The sequence below is a fragment of the Athene cunicularia genome (genome assembly GCF_003259725.1).
Source record: "Athene cunicularia isolate RWA chromosome 4 unlocalized genomic scaffold, athCun1 chr4_part1, whole genome shotgun sequence".
NCBI classification, from domain to species: Eukaryota; Metazoa; Chordata; class Aves; order Strigiformes; family Strigidae; genus Athene; species Athene cunicularia.
Genome location: NW_020799098.1, coordinates 3,861,273 through 3,879,186, shown reverse-complemented (window position 1 = coordinate 3,879,186; position 17,914 = coordinate 3,861,273). Strand labels below are relative to the sequence as shown.

The window sequence follows — 17,914 nt, the reverse complement described above, 5'->3', positions numbered from 1 at the left end:
CTTAACCTTCAAAACCTTTATCATAACCTAATCCTGCAGGTGCTACTTTAGACTAGTATATTTGTGGATTTAAGGCTAGTCCAGTTGACTAAATTAAGAGCTATTGTGAATGTTAGAGATGATATATAATTTCAGGAACACAATGCAAAACTAGGCTGCATCTGAGGAATGTAAAGTGATGATAGTGCTGTGAATTTCAGTTCATAATTCAATTAAATATATATCTGTCTGATTTCATATTATCTTGCTTTTGAGCTGTTTGCATGTATGAAGATAAAGAGGAGAAAATCCACCTCTGGTACCTTGTATGGAATCTACTCCTTATTAGCATGTATGTCTACTAGTCTGCCAAGAGAAAATAAAAATTGAACTTTTAAAGGCTTTCACGGTAAAAAGTACCAAGTAGAGTTCAGTTAATTTATAACTTATCTCTGACTTGACTATTGCACCACAGTTGTTTTTGCCAAATAAAGTAGGAATACATTTCAAACTCCTGGGACCACCAGACCTTATGAAGTCTGAGCAAGCTTGCTCAGTCTGATAATGAGAAGGATGATCAGAGGATATATCCTGAAATATGAGGAATGTTACACTTGTAGTAGCAGTTTTACTATCTCCTAAAAATAAATAAATTGACTCTTATTGGAATAGAAACCTTTGGAAGTAGCACAAGTAAATTCCAGAAGACTGAATATGGCCAAGAATAATCTCCAATAACAACGTAAGATGAGAGATATGCAGAAATATGATTAAATTACATCATGATAATGTGATATAAACAGTTCGATAGATTAGGTAGCAGATAATACCCCAGATTGTATTTTGGGCTAGCACTGCTCAAATCTGAAATCTTGTTTTGACCTGCTTAGTACGATATCTGTAGTTGACAAATGGAAAATTAAGGAAAGAGCAAAAAAGATAAGACTGATTTGTGAACATACAGTAGAATATATTACTTGTCCAAACAGTGCACAAAAGCAGATAAAGAATATACCTAACTGAAAACATTTGAAAAATGTATATACATTCAAGAAGGGAGGGAAATCTTCCAAGTGTTCCAAGTATACAACTAAGATTTAGTAAATGAATGTATGGAAATGCAAAGAGACAGTAAATGAAGATTGTAAAATATTTTCTTAGGGAATGTAACTTAAACCTAACGGCATAAGAAAACTGAGCGAATGCAGATCGAGGAATTGATTTAATCACTTGCACCGAGGCACTAGAAATCAAGTTTAAAAACGGTTCATCTTCAGTTTGATAACAAAGATCTGTTGGAAAAAAACACCGACGTGCTTTATTCCTTGCTTTAATAGACAGACAGATGATGAGGAATGGGCAGGCACCATTAAGGTACCAGTGGCTGCTTTCTCTAAAGTTTTGAGTGTAGCAAGACTGAAAAGCTGCGGAGTACCGACCATGCAGCAACATTATACACACTACTGTTATACCTATAGAAGATAAGAGAAATATATTTTAAGAAACTGAAACAGCTTGAAAAGGCCATGTAAAAATGCCAAGCTGACACACATCATAGAAGTCTGAAACCCTAACACAGACATGCCTCTGACCCAAAGAAGTCTTGTTGCTGTAGTGGCTCAGCTTGATGGATGAATGGAAAAGGCGTTTTGGTTCATTATCTGTCACAGCTAAGGAATGACGAAATATGTAACATCCCATTTGGACTGAATAAAGCTGCAGCTTCTCTAATTTTTTGACAATGGGAATGCTGAATCTAGTTGCAGGTATAAGAAAGGATGAAAATGTCTCTGCAGTCTTTTGGATCAGGTATTGCTGCTCTAATCCAGCTTTATAGAGTTCTAATTTGGTGTTTGATACGATTTAGGATACATCACTTGCATGTGTTGTCTCTTCTTCTAGCGATAGCATTACCTACCTGGCATCCAAGTTCACGGAGTATTTTGATGGTGTATTTGTCAGAATTAGAAAGAACTGATGTTAACAGAAAGCATTTGAAAATATCTAACAGTAAGAGGTTAGGACTGATTTTTCTGATCCTGGATAGTTTTTTACTTTGACTCCATATCAATGTCTTGAATACATTCTACAAAACAAACCCTTTTTGTTGATGCAGCTGCCTATCAGTTATGTAAAAATAAGGATGTGATGTGAGAACAGACATATTTTTCCTTTGCTCCTAGGAAGTTCACAATTGATAACGGTAATAGTAATAATATTATATTCCAAGTGCAGAAGAAAATATTCCAGAGGTAAAAGACATAAGGCAACTTTTAACTTTCCTCACTCACTTTGATCTCTTCCTAAAGACTATTATGACCTCCTACATTTAATGGAAATATATTCCGATTGTGAGTTTTCTTAAACACTTTTGTTGTAAGCTGTTTTGTTCAGTATTTGCAATTGATTCTGCTCAGGCTGGGAAAACCTGTTGATGTTTTATCTTGAGGGTATGTCTTCTTGCCTGTGAGTGTTTCTGTGTGTGTGTTACTCATCTGCAACTCAGGTTGTCAAGAACTATAATTAAAGTCAAAGGAACTGATGAGTCTGAAGTTGTTATTCTTTTAATATCTGCAAAAACATCATCTGATAGTACTTTTAGGAGTGAGATGAAGTCTTACCGCTATCCAAATCAGGAAGTTAAATAATTGCAAGAGCTAAAAGATGTACTTCTGTATAAGCAACACAATCCAAAATCTCTTATTGTGTTAAATCTGTCATTATGTAAATCCAGTTCCCCATAATTCCATGTGCAAGAAACAAACCTAACTTTTATTTAAATCCTCAGGATGTACCTCTTAGCAAATCTGTGCTGTGAATTAAGGAGACCAGGTGAGAATGCCCCAGGGGAAAAAAAAATTATTTAATAAAAAATGTTGAAGCTTGGTCCCAAACCACCTCCTTTAAAGGCAGTAAGACTGGAAGAGAAGTGAACATGAGACAGTACTGAAGTCCTCTCATTCTTTATAGTAATTTTTATAGGAACAGTACTTCAGGACCAAACCTTATGGTATGTTAGAATGGTCTCCAGGCCTTGCTAAGTATTGCAGGGCTGATGCACTTTGTGTATCAGAAAACCATAATATTCCTATTTTTTTCCCATCTCACTCAGCATGACCTGGAATAGTAAACCAAGCTGGACTGAAGCCATAACTGCTGTAGCAGGAAAGCTTTGGATTTTAGAGTGGTTACTATTTTAAAAACAAAAGTAGGATGTAATGAAGCATATATATAAGGATTTCCTTCAATTCTCTAATCTTTTTCTATGATCATATTTGTTTTAAGCCTCAGTCTTGAATCTGCAACACTTTGCTTTGTTCTCACGGAATTAAATGGCTTAACATTATTTGGTATCAGAAATGCTTTACTTTGCAGAAAACTCTCCTAATGAGAAATTTCAATAAATGTAATCTTCACAATTCATGAATATTTGTTACCTGATAAAGCTCAACAGCATGTTCCCTGTAGCCAAAATGCTTCTTAATAAGGATAAAAGTCTGACATGTCTAAATTTTATCCTGCTAAATGTAGACATATAGATGGTGTGCGTGCCTCTTGCCTCCATGAATACGTTCTAATGAAGACAAGTGCAATGTGATTTCACTTTGCAAATGAAATTCTAGATAACATCTTCCCATTTATGCAGGATATACTGTCTCGTATTTATGTGTGTGTGTGTGTGTGTACATGTGCTTCTATATACAATGAGATATTTCCTTAGTCCTGAAAACAGCCTTATAGCCGAACATTGTGGCTTCAAAAGAACTATTATTTAATAATAAATATTTTCTTGTTGCATTTTGCACTTATGTCTTAAGCTTCATTCATCTACTTTTCCTTACATAATATAAAGTCTGCCCACAGCCAATCCCCCTTCACTCAGCTGCTTTGAAGAAATAACCATAACACTAATAAAAATAAATCAATCTTTCCAAAGCCTTCTGCGCTATTCTTTGTGGGGATCATACTTATGATCCCTCAGATGCCCAAAGCTGAGGATACGTACTACTGTCCAATCCAACAAGAGTTATAAAAGCAAAATCATGTGAACTCACAAACATGGAAGTAAGATCCTATGGGATCCTTCGCTTAGCCGAATCAAAATACTCTCTAAATGTCATTTGAAAAAGACCTCTGGAGATCTCTTGTACAACTTTTGACTTAAAATGAGTTGATTACCAACATTAGATCTGCTCAGACGCTGCACTGTCTATATGGGGCTTGTATCCCTCCAAGGATGCCAATTGCATAAACTCTCTGGGCTCCTGGTCCATGCTACCTTTACTGGGAAGCAATAGGTAAGCTTCATCTAATGAAATAAATCTTTATTATTACTACATATTTGGAAGAGGTATTGTAAATGGCTTTAGAACCACTACAAATACATCTATTTATGTCTTCTTTTTTTTTTTTTTTTTTTTTTTTTTTTTTTTTTTTAGACAGCATTTCCATAAAGCACATCACATATAATGAATATATGACCATGAGGGATTTTATCAGCACTCATTTTGATTAACCTGCATAACTCACTGATGCCTTTATCCTTCAGGAGTAGTAAATCGACTCAGTGTCAGGATGATAAATTTTTTATGTTTCCACATCATCAGGTAGTCCCTTTCTTGGACAGTGCATTGAGGGATACAGCCCATGCCAGCAGGAGTTGGGAGATTCCTCTCTTAGTCACAAATAGAAAAGCTCAAACAATTTGTTCCAGATAAAGGCTTATCAAAACTTGTATATTTATAAGCATCATGTGCTTCATATCGCCATGTATTTTGGAACAGAGCACACTTGTTACAGCTTTATTTCACCCTCACATATATCAATATATTTCTGCATACATTCCAACACATATGTAGAGGTGACTTAAATATATCTCCATCCCAAAAGGCACAGCTGAAACCTCTCCCTGTATTTTTCATTTCTTTCATTTCTCACAAAGCAGATGATATGAGCTAGTTGAATATACAGTGTAAATCAATGTCTCTCACGTCAATGTCTAGTCCCAGCCTTCCTGTCCTGGAAGCCGTCTTTTTATGGTGGTAACTTTGGCTCTGCCAGAATAAATACCCTAAATTTTTATTTTCTCTCCTTGCTTGTTTTAGTAGGAGAGTAGAGATTATTGTGGGGTCCAACCAACCTCACGGTCCTGACTTTATCTTAGTCTTTTCCCACCATTGCAATTCTTTGATTTCATATTCCTATCTTGCTTTTTGGGTTGGCTTTTTCTTTCGATTTCATATCTCATATTTAAAGTTCTTTGGCTTACTTCCTTATTATTTCCAAAGTCCTCTCCTTTACCCATTGCTTTCATTCCAAGTCTCAAAACAGAACTCCTTTCCACCAACCCCATCCTAAACAAATATCTTTTCATGAGTCCAAATTTACTTTATTTTCACAGCATTGGTACCTATGTGATACACTGCTCATATTTGTAAACTCCCTTTTTGGCAATTCTAAATTCTTACCACAGTCTTGTGGGTGAAACAGTGGATAAACTTGGAAAGTAACTTGCAAAAGAAAAAATCTTAAATTATTAAAAAAAAATATCATAAAGGTCAAAATATATTATTGAGTAATTTAATAATTATCTATAGGGTCCCTGGCTCCGTCTTTTCCTTCCTTTTACCAATTCGAGTATATTCACCTAGGTTATATGCATTTGTCATGTGGTGGTGCAATTCCTCCACTCCTCCTCCTCCCTAGGCAGCTCGGTGCTTGGAGTGATTCCAAACCCCCTCCTGGGCCACAGACCAACCTAAGGTGGTACGGACTGCGAACGGCAGTGAACCAGAGCGCGTTAAGACACCCCCTTGGCATGCCTGTCTCCTGCTCCCCCTATTGCTTACGGACAGTTTTAACAGCCCGTCACCTCCTGACAGCTTGGGACACTTGTGCTTGGGACATGGCTAAGGGAGAACAGTAACAGAACTGCACATCCATCAAGCTCTTGGCCTGTGCAACTGGTGGAAAACACCAGAATATTTCATCACTCGAACTGGGCCAGAGTGGAAAAGTACCTGACGAAAGTCAGTTACTTTGGACCCTATAAATAGCAACCCCAAGTGAGAGCCTTTGAGCTCTCCTGGATCGCAGCAAGCCTGTGACCAGCATCTCCTCTGAGCTGGGATGCCTCTCAGGTACCAAAAACCTTAAGGTACTGTTCATTATTAGAGCCAATGGAAGACCCTCTCAAGTCTCAATTATCACCTGTTGAGGAATGCCAATGCATTGTAATTACTTAATCTCAACAAAAGGGAAATTTTAACTTTGAGCTAGTTTCTCTTTCACCCACCCTCTCTACCTACTGATCTGTTTAGGCATACAGTTATTTTCACGACTGTGGGTACATACTTATTTCACTGGATCAAAATATTTCCGTCTCTCTGTGTGTTTGTACATCTGGGGTTTGTGAATGCCCATGTATAAATGCATTGATTTAGGTACCATAGAGTAGATTAGTATGAATCTTGTCATTTTTTAATCTGTAGGTAAGTTGCTGTTTTAATCATAACATATTATATTGAATTACTTTGTAAATCTTTACAATGGTTAATGATTAAGTGCTGTTAGTCATTAATAAATCTTGATTTGCTGCTAAATCTTTACAGTGTTAATACTTTCATCCACGACACCACCATTACCCAAACCCTCATCTTGCAATGATGTCAGCTTAGACATAGGACTGTATCTCTTTTTTGTGATGTGTAACTCTTTGAGCACTCATTGTCCAACAAACATGATCACAGCAATTATTTAGCTCTTACCCTCGGATCCAAGTAAATGTAACCACTAGCGGACAAACCACAAAATTCCTATTAGTGATATATATTACTCATTAAGTACAGATAGGTCGTATCTCAGGTATTTCCTACTGAAAACACTGACAGCTTGCCAGTCCAAGCAGCCCATCCCAGAAAAAGCTATAAACCCTGGTTTCTCAGGACGTTTCTTATGAGTACACTTCATGTAGCATTCTTCCATTTCTGTTATAAATTAATAGTAAAACTTAGGTGGTTGATAGCTAGGTAACAGGAATAACCTTTTTGCACTCCTGAGAATCTTGAAGAAAAGGAACCTGACAGTTTTGTCATTTTGCCAAATCCCTTCAGCAATCTTTCTTTTACATAATGCTAAATTCTTGCCTGATTCAGGAAGAATTAAATTAGGTACCAAACTCAAAAAAAAAGCCCCATTTTCTCCCTGCTCTTAAGCATTTTAAATGTAAAAGTTCCCTCTTATTGCCTACTTGAAAACAAACAAAGGAAAAACCCCCAGAAAGAGTTTCTGATGCAGGGAAATGAAATACCACATCACTGTCTCTTAAGTAACTGCTTATGCACAGGCTCATAATTCAAATTCAATGAAAAATGGCCTTACTCAATTTTAATAGCAGGTGAACTACAAATTACCTGACATTTCTTTGAGTTTATAGAATTCATAAGTAGCAACTTAATACTTCACTGCCCATAAGCATACCAACTTGCTTTTACAGCACTAGGTAGTTTAGGGTGATTTGGCCTTACGTGAAAGAAAAGTAGAACTTTTAAACCTTTTTCTTTTACTAGATGTAAGATCCATAGGCAGAACCGACAGGGTAACTGTTTGCCAGCTCATCTGAAATAATTGCTGGATACACACTGTTATTCTGTGATAAATAATGAGGCTCATTCTTTTTTGATGAGGACTAGCTATTTCCAGTTACCTTATTCTTATCACTGATCAAGAATAAACATACAATTATTTTGCAGTATATCCCACATCTGTTAACAGTTTTATGTGTCCAACCTCCCAGCCTAGGTGTTACAGGAATTTTCATAACGTCCTACCCAAAGTTGGGTGGCTCCAGCCCTTTTAGCTTCCTTTTTCCCCCAAAGTCCTCGCTTACATTCACCAAGCAACAACTCCTAGATACAGTCACAATCTTAACTAAAATGTCTTGTACCTTCAACATAAGAATCCTTCTCACAGTACTGTAGTTGAGCTTATGCTAAGAAAAAGTGGCCTTTGAAAATAACTGGGAACTGGACCCAGCTAAAGTATATGTTTGGAGTGTGCTCTGGCTATTGATTTGATATTTTTGGACAGTGTTCATAGCTGTTACTCTGTATGACACTGCGTATCTATCTGGCTCAGAAGTTTAAGACTCTTTCGGCAAATTTTCTGATAATACAGCTGATTATATCTCCGAGTTCTAAATCAAACCTGAACATGATAGGGGGCTGCCTTGGATAAGGGATTTTCTTAGATTCTGTTCAATATAATCCCACAGGAAAAACTGTAGAAAAGATACTAACATAAATAAGAATTTTTTAAAAAAATACAAGCTCATAGCCTAAATGGAGAGTAGGTAAAGGAGCTGATCAGCTTCAAAACAGCAGTAAACAGAACAAGTGGATATTTATCCTAGGGTAAGAAATAAACATATAGATCTGTTTGGTTTGGGGTTTTTTTGTGTTTGTTTTTTTTTTTTTTTTGTAATGTGTAGCTAACAAGAGACAGACAGGAATACTAAAAAAAATAAAGCAGCCCTAGAGTTAGAAGTCTGAATTTTCACCCCAATAACAAACTTCATGGTTAAAACCAAGGCTATTCAACAAAAGTGGCTGTCACCAAAAGGCTATCTATCAGCATGAGCTCAGGATATGTAAATGATACTTACTTCACTGAGAGCAGCATATGCTCAGCACCTCAGAGGGTTCATTCCAATACAATGGTGCAACCAAGCATGAAGCAAATATACATTACATTAAATAAACTAAGGCAAGAGACGATGAAAATTATTTTGAAGTGCTTTTAGTCTGTGATTTCATTAAAGGAGGTTGTTTATTCTTAGAGGGAAAATAGAAATCCAATATTCAAATTTAAAATTACAGAAACATATATTTGCTTATGGACCAAGGTTAGAGACTTTTTTTAGGAGCAAGGATATCATCTACATGGATTAGAAATAATTTTTAAATATTAATGCTTTTTGCTTTTATCTAACTTCCTCCTCACCCCTTTTCTTTACTTTCTTCCCTATAATCTTCTTCAAGTTTACAAGACTCCTCACTGAAGAATGGGTATCACATAGTTTTTCCTTATTTTACTTTCCAAAACTCAATTGGTATCAGGAATTAAGAGTCTCACCTTGCAAAATAAAGGGCCAATTCAACAGAGAGCCTAAATTGGCCTCGCTCCATTAATATTAATGAGGTTAGGTGGATGTATGCTGACTCTCAATTGCCAGATCTTACTTTTCTGGTGAAAATAATTTTGCTATCTGCATGCAGGGAATTTGATGGGAAAGATCAAAGGAGAGAAAGAGCTCGGGGAAAAGGAATGGAAGAAAGAAAGAGAGAAACAGCAGTGGGTTCTTTACTGAAATAATTTACACTTCAGGAGTGTGACATTTTCTTACTTTTTGATCTGTTTTTTCTATTTGCAGCAAAGTCAATGCCAAAAAGAACCCCTTCATATTCTATGCTAGTATCATATCAATCTATAGAGGAAAAAGCAAACAAGACCAGCTTTATGCTTATTTTCAGAGATAAACCATACTGAACTACTGAATCTTGTGGGAGAAAAAGAAATAGTAGTTTCATCAAAAGATACATAGCATATTATATGTTATGTACACAGTGTTTCTGAAGTTGTTGCAACACATTTTTCTCTAACAGAACTATAAGAACTGTGGGGTGGCTTTCATCTGTCTTTTAGGTTTTAATTGGGTTTATGTCTCTTTCCTTTTAACATAAATATATATATATGCCCACACATAGATTCATACACACACATGCATACATTCTTTTAATTTATAAATATTGATTAATATTCTTAATAATGCAAAAATTCAAGCAGAGATTGTACTCCCCATAACAGTTCTGAATCATATCTTTTGGATCAATCTGAATTATGTTGTGGTTCTTTGCAAGCAAAGTAGGAAATTACAATATTGTAATAATCATCCTGGTGCTTGATATTTACATCAAAACACTTCAACACTTCACATAAACTTACTCCTGTAGTCATAGGGGTGGGAAGCTTGAATTCTGGATTTCTATTGTACTTCTAACGTTGTACTGTATGCAAGTTGCCAAATAATGGTATTTCATTTTAACGTAAATAAAATACGGTTTATTTGTAATTGGCTATCCAAGAGAAAATGAAGAAGAAGATGGAAGCAGAAGCAGCAAGTAGACAAGCAGATGTAGATGTGCACTTGGATACCAGATCTCTGGATAGCAAAGGAGCATACAGTACCCAGCACTTTGAAGATAAACAACTTGGAAAACACTATGAGGAAAGCACCAACTGCGTTGTAGCAGCTAACAAGACAATGCTCTCGAAAAAGGGATGTACAGGAGTTCAACTCTCTATATCACCTCCTGTTCAGAGCAACAGCAGAAGAAGCAAGCAGGACAATCTTAAAATTTTCTGTGTGTCAGTACTACCGAGTCTTTGGAACAGACCCAAATAATTGCTGTGGTTGAAGATAGTTTTGCCTTCGTCTGCAACTGACTGTAAAAACCCAACCAAACAAACACAATGGTGATGAAGCCTGGTAAGCAGCAGATGCTAACAATGCCAGACTGGAAATGATGAAGTCAAGCGGTTCGGCCACTTAAATTCCACAATGAATGGTGATGTTCCAGTAACGAATAGATGCTCGAGATTCACAATGGCTTATTAAGCATCCACATACACTGAATAAAGAGACTTGAAAAAGAAACACACACAACCACAAAAGCCAAGCTGCTAGAAGCACTGATTTGGGTAATTGTTATAGATAGATGAATATGACAACTCAATGGGAATGAAAAGCTGGACCCAGATGGCAGTAGGTAAGAAAAGATCACAGCATTTACTATGCAGCATAGCTGTCAGTGATACAAGGACAGATCAATCCATTAATATCAGGAAAATGGAAGAGGATCTTTTCATTGCTGTGGGAAGATCAAGGTATTAAAATTACATAGGTACATACGTCAAGAAGTGAAGACCAATTGCAGGACAGATACGGGAACATTTAAGCAGCTCCTCTTAGGATTGCATATATGACTACAGAATGTTTGATCCAAGAAAGCCTGGCAAATCCTTAAGACCTTCTATAGCGCTTTGTAAAAAATCAAAATGTTACGTAGTTGAGAACATTTGCTCTGACTTCTGATATGCCCTGAGGAAGGCCAGTGATTTCACTGGTGAATCTTATGGATGAAATGAAGTGCCACAAGTTACTTGTCCTAACAATCTTCGTACTTGATTGGGCTTAAACAATGAAAGGGTGCTTCTTCAAAACTGCACTTGAAAACAATCTCGTTTCAAGTATCTCGGGTCTCACAAATCACCATCATTTTGAAAATGCACTCAGGAGAGTGAAACATATTACATACATACGGTCTGTGTTTGAGTTAGAAGATATCAAATGCGTCATGGGGCTAATACTAGGGTGATTAGTTAAAAGAACAAAAGAAGAAAATAATGAGGAATGGCAATTGCTACTTCTTGGTTTTAGTAATCTCCCAGAGGCACAGAGTCCAACATTAGGAGAAGGAAAGAAAAAATACTTAAAAAAATGCTGAAAACTCATTATTTATAATATTACTGTTGCTGCACATTCCTGCCTTTTTTTCTTAAAAAAAAAAAAAAAAAAAAAGACTGTGTGCAAAAAGTTTGTAGTGTTCATTGAAAAAAACTGAAATGACTGGACAGGAATTAGAGTATATAATCATTGTGCTTGCCAATAGTATTTGAAAACAGCACGTGCATCAAAACTTAAAATATTTTGCTGGCCTTCCAGAGTTTTTGCTAAACCTAGTGTGCATTGGAACCTGAGTGAATGAAATCCCATTAGTCATCACCATCTTAACAATATGCACTTCATACAGAGCTGGCTTTTGCACAGAGGAAGGAAATTACCAGTACTAATAAAGGAAAGAAGATTTATAATGAGCAAATATACAAAAGCTCCAAATAATTATAATATTCACAGCTTGGCAATGACTTTCTAGGCTATGAAATTACTTTTCTCTTGCAAGAATGAAGATTTTACAAGGTTAGTATAAACAAAGGGTAATTGGAAAATCAAATTGCTCTACGCAAGTTATCGTAAGGTCTGGAATAATGGCAGTAACATTTTAAAAAGCTTGTTTATGAATTACTGTATTTTTGTTTTGTATATTATTGCTATCAAAAAAAAGTTCCCTTTCAAGCGCTACGTGGGAAACGTAAGTGGCTAAATACAAATACCAGCTTACCCCTGATACAATAAGTTCTCCTCCCAGGTTCTGAACTTCTGCCTTCACTTTGCTGCAGATATTGAGTTGGTGGCAGTAGAGGGCAATGCGCTGCAGGTAGGCTAGCAGATCCTGTTTGCAGGCTGAGTCCGGGCACTACAGACAGAAGAAATATTTGATTAGATGTAGCTGAGTTTATACAATTATAGAGAGGTAATCAGATGTGATAGTGGCAATGTTTGTGTATTAGGTGGATCCATTTCACTTTGTCTTTACGTGAGATACTTGATGAAATGTGAAAGTTCAAACTCTGTTTCATTTAACTCAAGACTTATGAATCGTGACCTGAAGATGCACTATACCTTTTATAAGAAGTAGAAACCTCTCTGTCAGCCACTAATGAAAGACAATGAAAATAATATGATTGCTATGTTTGTGGGGGAGGCATTTATGAGATTAGTTTGTACAGAAGAGAGGAATTTATTGAGCAGCCAAAAGACCAAGTTTGACCTCAAACTCCGTCTTGCCTGCTGGGTGTCCAGGTTAAGCTAGAACATGGACCAGTTAAAGTCCAGATAAACCCAGTTCCAACTGATTACATCCACCCTAAAGCCAACTTGTGACTGTCTCGCCAGTTTCCCTGGCATTTGTGCAGACCTTCAGAGGGCACAGCTCTGCTCCAGACGTAGCAGAAGCCAGGCCCCTTACCGACACACTCAGGACTTGAGAGGCAGAGGTGAGGCTGCTTGGGTTTGGTATTGACAGATTTGGCAAGGTTATTGTTAATGAATAAATAACTTAATCTGTACCAGGAGGAAATTATTTACTAAAGTGTGACATATTACAGAGTCTCTTAGCCGATGACAACAGTATTGCAGCCGTTCTCAAGAACACAATGAGATAAGTTGGTTCCTCTCCTTGTCTAAGGGACACCTCTTCATACTGAAGGGGGGGTCATTCCACAGTCCTGTACCATTTTGGATGCTGTGCATCTCAAATGTGTTTTGAACAAATTGCATTAGGTCAAATGTGGTAGATTCAGTGCAGGTTTTATAATCATTATAACTAGAAAAGGCCCAAATACAATTTATTCATAATCTTTGGGACTTGTAATAGAAACATCATCATCCTCCACAATATCAACAGCATAATAAACAGCACTCTTGTAGTTAGTTTTCAAAGTCTTCCCTCAAGAGAACAGACCTCAGTAATTCAATCTAATGAAACACTGCTAAAAGGGTCCATTGCTAACAGCATGTCCCCAAGAAATACTCCTTGAGGCTACCCAACAAAGTCTGACTAACAATGTTCTTTGAACGTAGAGCTTGGGGAACAAAGATTCTGAATATCTCTTTTTAGGATCTTACAAAGTCTATGCTCAATTTTTGCAAAATATTATCAGAGCACTTCAACAAAAACTTATAGAATTAAACACACACGAGTCAACAGCATCACAACCTCTGACTTCAGATGACTCTCTAGCCCCAACAGCTAATGTTGGCAAGGAATATGTTCATGGTGAAGCAGTTGCATATACTGTCATCTATAACCTTGAGAGCAGACACTTTGCTTTTTTTTCTTTCCCTTTAAAACTAACAGCAAACAAAGCTGGGGATTCATTGTGGCTGTTAGGTTTAATCTGCTCTATACTTATGGCAATACTATAATGCCTCTCTATCTCAGATGCCACATCTTTCAGGCAGGAATCCCTAAGAGACCCCTTCTCCCTACTGGTGACAATTTAATACAGAAATATTTACCCTACTCTTGAAGTCTGTGAACTGCAAGAAACGAACTTTAAAGCCATACTTCTAGAGAGCTGACAAGGCTTTAAATACAAGTAGCTTGGAGTGAATGAAAGAAATGTAAGATCTCTCTCATTGGAACAGTAATTAAAAATGCAACTGTCCACAAAAAGTTTATATTGCAGAAGTGTCTCCAAAGTTCTGTAAAATATCATTAAAGCACAAGCATTAAAACAAACACTTCATTCTCTCAGAGCTTTTACTGCTCATTATTAAAGTGTGCATGTTACAGTCTTTTGAAATTTAAAATGTGACTGAAGTCAATGCACTCTAAGCACAGCGAGTCTCTTTGTGTTTCTTTCTTTAAAATACTCCAGCTCTGCAAATGTCATTGACTAGGAATTTCATCATCTGACAGATGGATTTCTTCTTTCTTATACTGAAATGAACAGATGCTACATTTGAAGGAATGGAATGGGTTAACTACAGGAAAAAATGCTTGCTGATAATGAAGAAAACCTAAACCCAAAATTTCTGAGGTTATAGGAAAATGGGCAGCTTCAGTTTTCTTGCTACTTTGGACCATATTCCCTGGCAAGATGTGTTACACGCTATTACATGTTTACTTGAAGAAGAAAAAGAAACACTTCTTTTGACAAGAAAGACTAGAGGCAAGGAAGTTATCAGTTTCCACTTACAGCAAAATTTCTCTTTATGCCAACGAAAGGAAAGACACTGTAAGAAGTTCACAAGGGAAAAAGTAGTCAAATTTAATTTGTCTAAATCTAAAATTAGCTACCTAGAAACTGGATTTGAAATTTGGCTCTTGACTTTTAATAGAATGCTTCCTCTTGCTCTCCTGATGAATAGGTGTTGCATCTGAAAGACAGAGGCTGAGTACAGCAAGTTCACCTTTCCAGTTGGGACACGAATTTGATAATGGGGCTGAGGACACAGACCTTAGAACATGGTGGGGGGGGGCTATAAGGTGAAAGCACAATACCCTGATGCAAAGCACATCTTGAAAAAGTGCCGTATCAAAGGAAATTTGCTGGAAGAATAAGCTGAAAAAAATGAAAGGGTTCCTAGGCATACAGCAAGGGCAACAGAGCATCCAAGTCTCTACTGCTTTCATGACAGCACATATATCAGTCTAAATCTAATGCAATCACCTGGGTCCAGAAGTGAGGCTGTGGAACAAGTCAACCATTTCTGAGGTTTAGAGACTCATTTATGACTTTTCTGTACTGCAAAATCCAAGATGATTGGTATAGAAGAAACAACTTATATTCAATGGGTAGACCAGTATCCAGGCAGTGACTGTCAACAGGTAATTTTCTGCCAAGTAAAGATAACCTCTGCCTGAAAAAGGCAACTCATTGATAGAGGTTACATTATATTTCTGCTCATTTTTGTTCTTACCTGATCAGCTACCGCCCGTGCCAATTTGTCCATCCTTGATCCTGCCTCTGCAATCTTCTTGGCGGCATTAATGACATCTGATGTATTCTTCAGGGGGCCTTTACCTCTGTGAAATACAATACAATTAGGCACAACCTAAATAAATCATAAACCGCAACAGTTTTGGTGACCCTGTTTAGTGTTTGATTTTAAAATAGTAACATCAATGACTTCTTAATTTATTACGATTTCACCTTTTAACTACTTTATAGTACAGCTTGATTAAGAAATCGGTCTGCTATATTTCTTCTCTGTTTCAAAATGCCTCACTAGTAATTTAGTCTGATAGTGCCTTCAAGCACATGAGCTATACTTAATAGTATATGCATTTTGAAGTGCTCATTAAGCCAACATTCTCTCTGGAATACACAACTATTTCAAAATTCTGTTATTCCCAAGCCAGTGCCTAAGTGTTAAGCCTGTCATGTTTAAAGCAAGAAAGTCACAACTTAGAAAACCTTTTCTAGTAGATTTTTGTCAGAAAAGAAAGATATGTGAAGCACAATCCTTATGTTACACTTAAATGTTATGCTTAAAACATTTATAATTAGCTCCAAGCTTGATCTTTCAGTATACTTTTAGGAAGATGCACAAAACTCTGATTTTTGTCATTAAAGTTACCAAAATATATATGGACAAAAAGTAAAAAGTCACTGCAGACTTTTCTGACTTTTCCTCAGACTCAGAACTTTAATCCAGTTTGTAAGAATACATTTGCTACTGCTCCTGAGAATGGCTCGATTGGAAGTGAGCTGATTTTCCTGTTTCTTGGGGTTTTTATACTATTTGGAGAAATATAGCTTCAGACAAGACTGATGAAAAATTATAGTATGTTCAAACTTAGTTCCTTTTAAACTAAAACTGAAGGCATTTTTTCTAAGCACAACATAGTATTAGTTTTGCATTTTTTCACCTGTAATGCCAAGAATAACATATTGGAACATATTTCTATTTTTATCTACTTTCCATACTGTCATTTCCAGATCCACAACAGATCTTGAAATACAAGTATCCCACTTTTGTTGAAGTTTATCCATAGCATATATCCTTCATAGTGACCTCATATGCTTCTACATTAATTACATCAGCATATCTGACTGTCACAAACTCCATGCATTTGAAAAATTATTCTATTTTAACACTGCTGAGCTTATAGTCAGCCAAAAAGGTGTGAAAGGCTTTGTTCTGCTTTAATGGAATATATTAAACAAGTTTTTATTGAATCTGATGTAGACAGAGGTGAACTTTGATTTTTTTTTTTTTTCCCTATTTACTTCAAATGTGACAGTAGTTTTCTCTCATTCTCATATTAGTTCTGTTCTTTTGATGGAAGAAAATGTAATTACAAAACTTTCAGTTTGCTGTTTAATGCATCAAAGATTGTCTGGGAAGTGGCAGAAAGCATTCATATTCTGGGCTGTTGCTTTAGAACAATATTTCTTCCTTCCTTGAACTGACGGCAGTGTTTGGACAGTTTTTCACTCTATTTTTGGACAGAAGAATCAGAGACCCATAGACAATACAAATGCAAAAGTAATTAAGATTCATGTAAAAATATCACCCTTCACAGGAGGTTCTACACTGTCATTGGTATACAGGAGTGGTGAGTCTGCTGCAGAAGAACAGTTGTAATAGCACAAACTGAGAGACAAAACAAACAAGCTGAGAGAATAATTACTTGGAAAGAAGTATAATAGTAATCCATTAAAGTAAGCAAACTTCCTATATGCATAATTAAATTTAAAATGGATAAAAATGCTTGCTGTTGCCTATTACCATTTAACTATGCAACTGCAAATTGTCAAGTTATTTGCCAATTAATGGTATTTATACACACACCCCTCCATCTACCTATCTATATATAAGGTATGTTTGAACCACAAATTGTCAATGCAGGGACTGCATCCCCCAAAATGGGTTGAAGGCTCCAGACACAAGGCGTTGGATCAGCTGGAGATTAAGAAATCTATTTGAGCATCTAAATGAATAAACGGATGCCTTATTTTAATTAAGAAAAACTTGAAGTCTTTTTTGTCGAGTTTTGTCTAATCACATTTTGATAAATACTGTTTAAACTTTTGAACTCCTATTAAAAATAAACACTGAAAAACATTTAATTTATTATGGTGACCTGTAATTCAAAGAATCCTGTAAAGATGTTTTCCTTGGTGCGATTAACAATATGACTATATTTAAACAAAATAATCCTGTTTATATGATACCATTAATGAATAGCCTTTTGATGCTTTGCAATTAGAAAAGAACAAGACATCAATAGGAAAAAAGTGATGAAAGCAAAAGTAATCATTACTGACAGGGTCCAATAAAGTGTTAGATCAAAACAGTTTCATTTCATTTGGGATTTTTTTGGAAAGAAGTTCAGTGTTCAAAATTATATAAATAGTTTTGCCATTATTTTTGATTGACACAAATTATGTTGAAATGTTGAAAGTTCAGAGAGGCACATGCATTTAGATGGGTACTAAACGAAATGTCAGCTGAGAGTCTGTA

The 17,914-nt window shown here is 36.2% G+C and overlaps 1 protein-coding gene across 4 annotated transcripts in view; it reads right to left on the bottom strand.

The window, feature by feature from the left end:
• The window catches only part of CTNNA2 (catenin alpha 2), a 494,091-nt gene that overhangs the window by 19,541 nt on the left and 456,636 nt on the right, over positions 1 to 17,914 (bottom strand). For all 4 annotated transcript variants that reach the window (XM_026846640.1, XM_026846641.1, XM_026846642.1 and 1 more), the window contains 2 exons: positions 15,365 to 15,470; positions 12,219 to 12,353 (listed from right to left, as the gene is read on the bottom strand). In XM_026846640.1, coding sequence (XP_026702441.1) covers positions 12,219 to 12,353; positions 15,365 to 15,470 — 241 coding nt within the window. The remainder of the gene's footprint in view (positions 1 to 12,218; positions 12,354 to 15,364; positions 15,471 to 17,914) is intronic.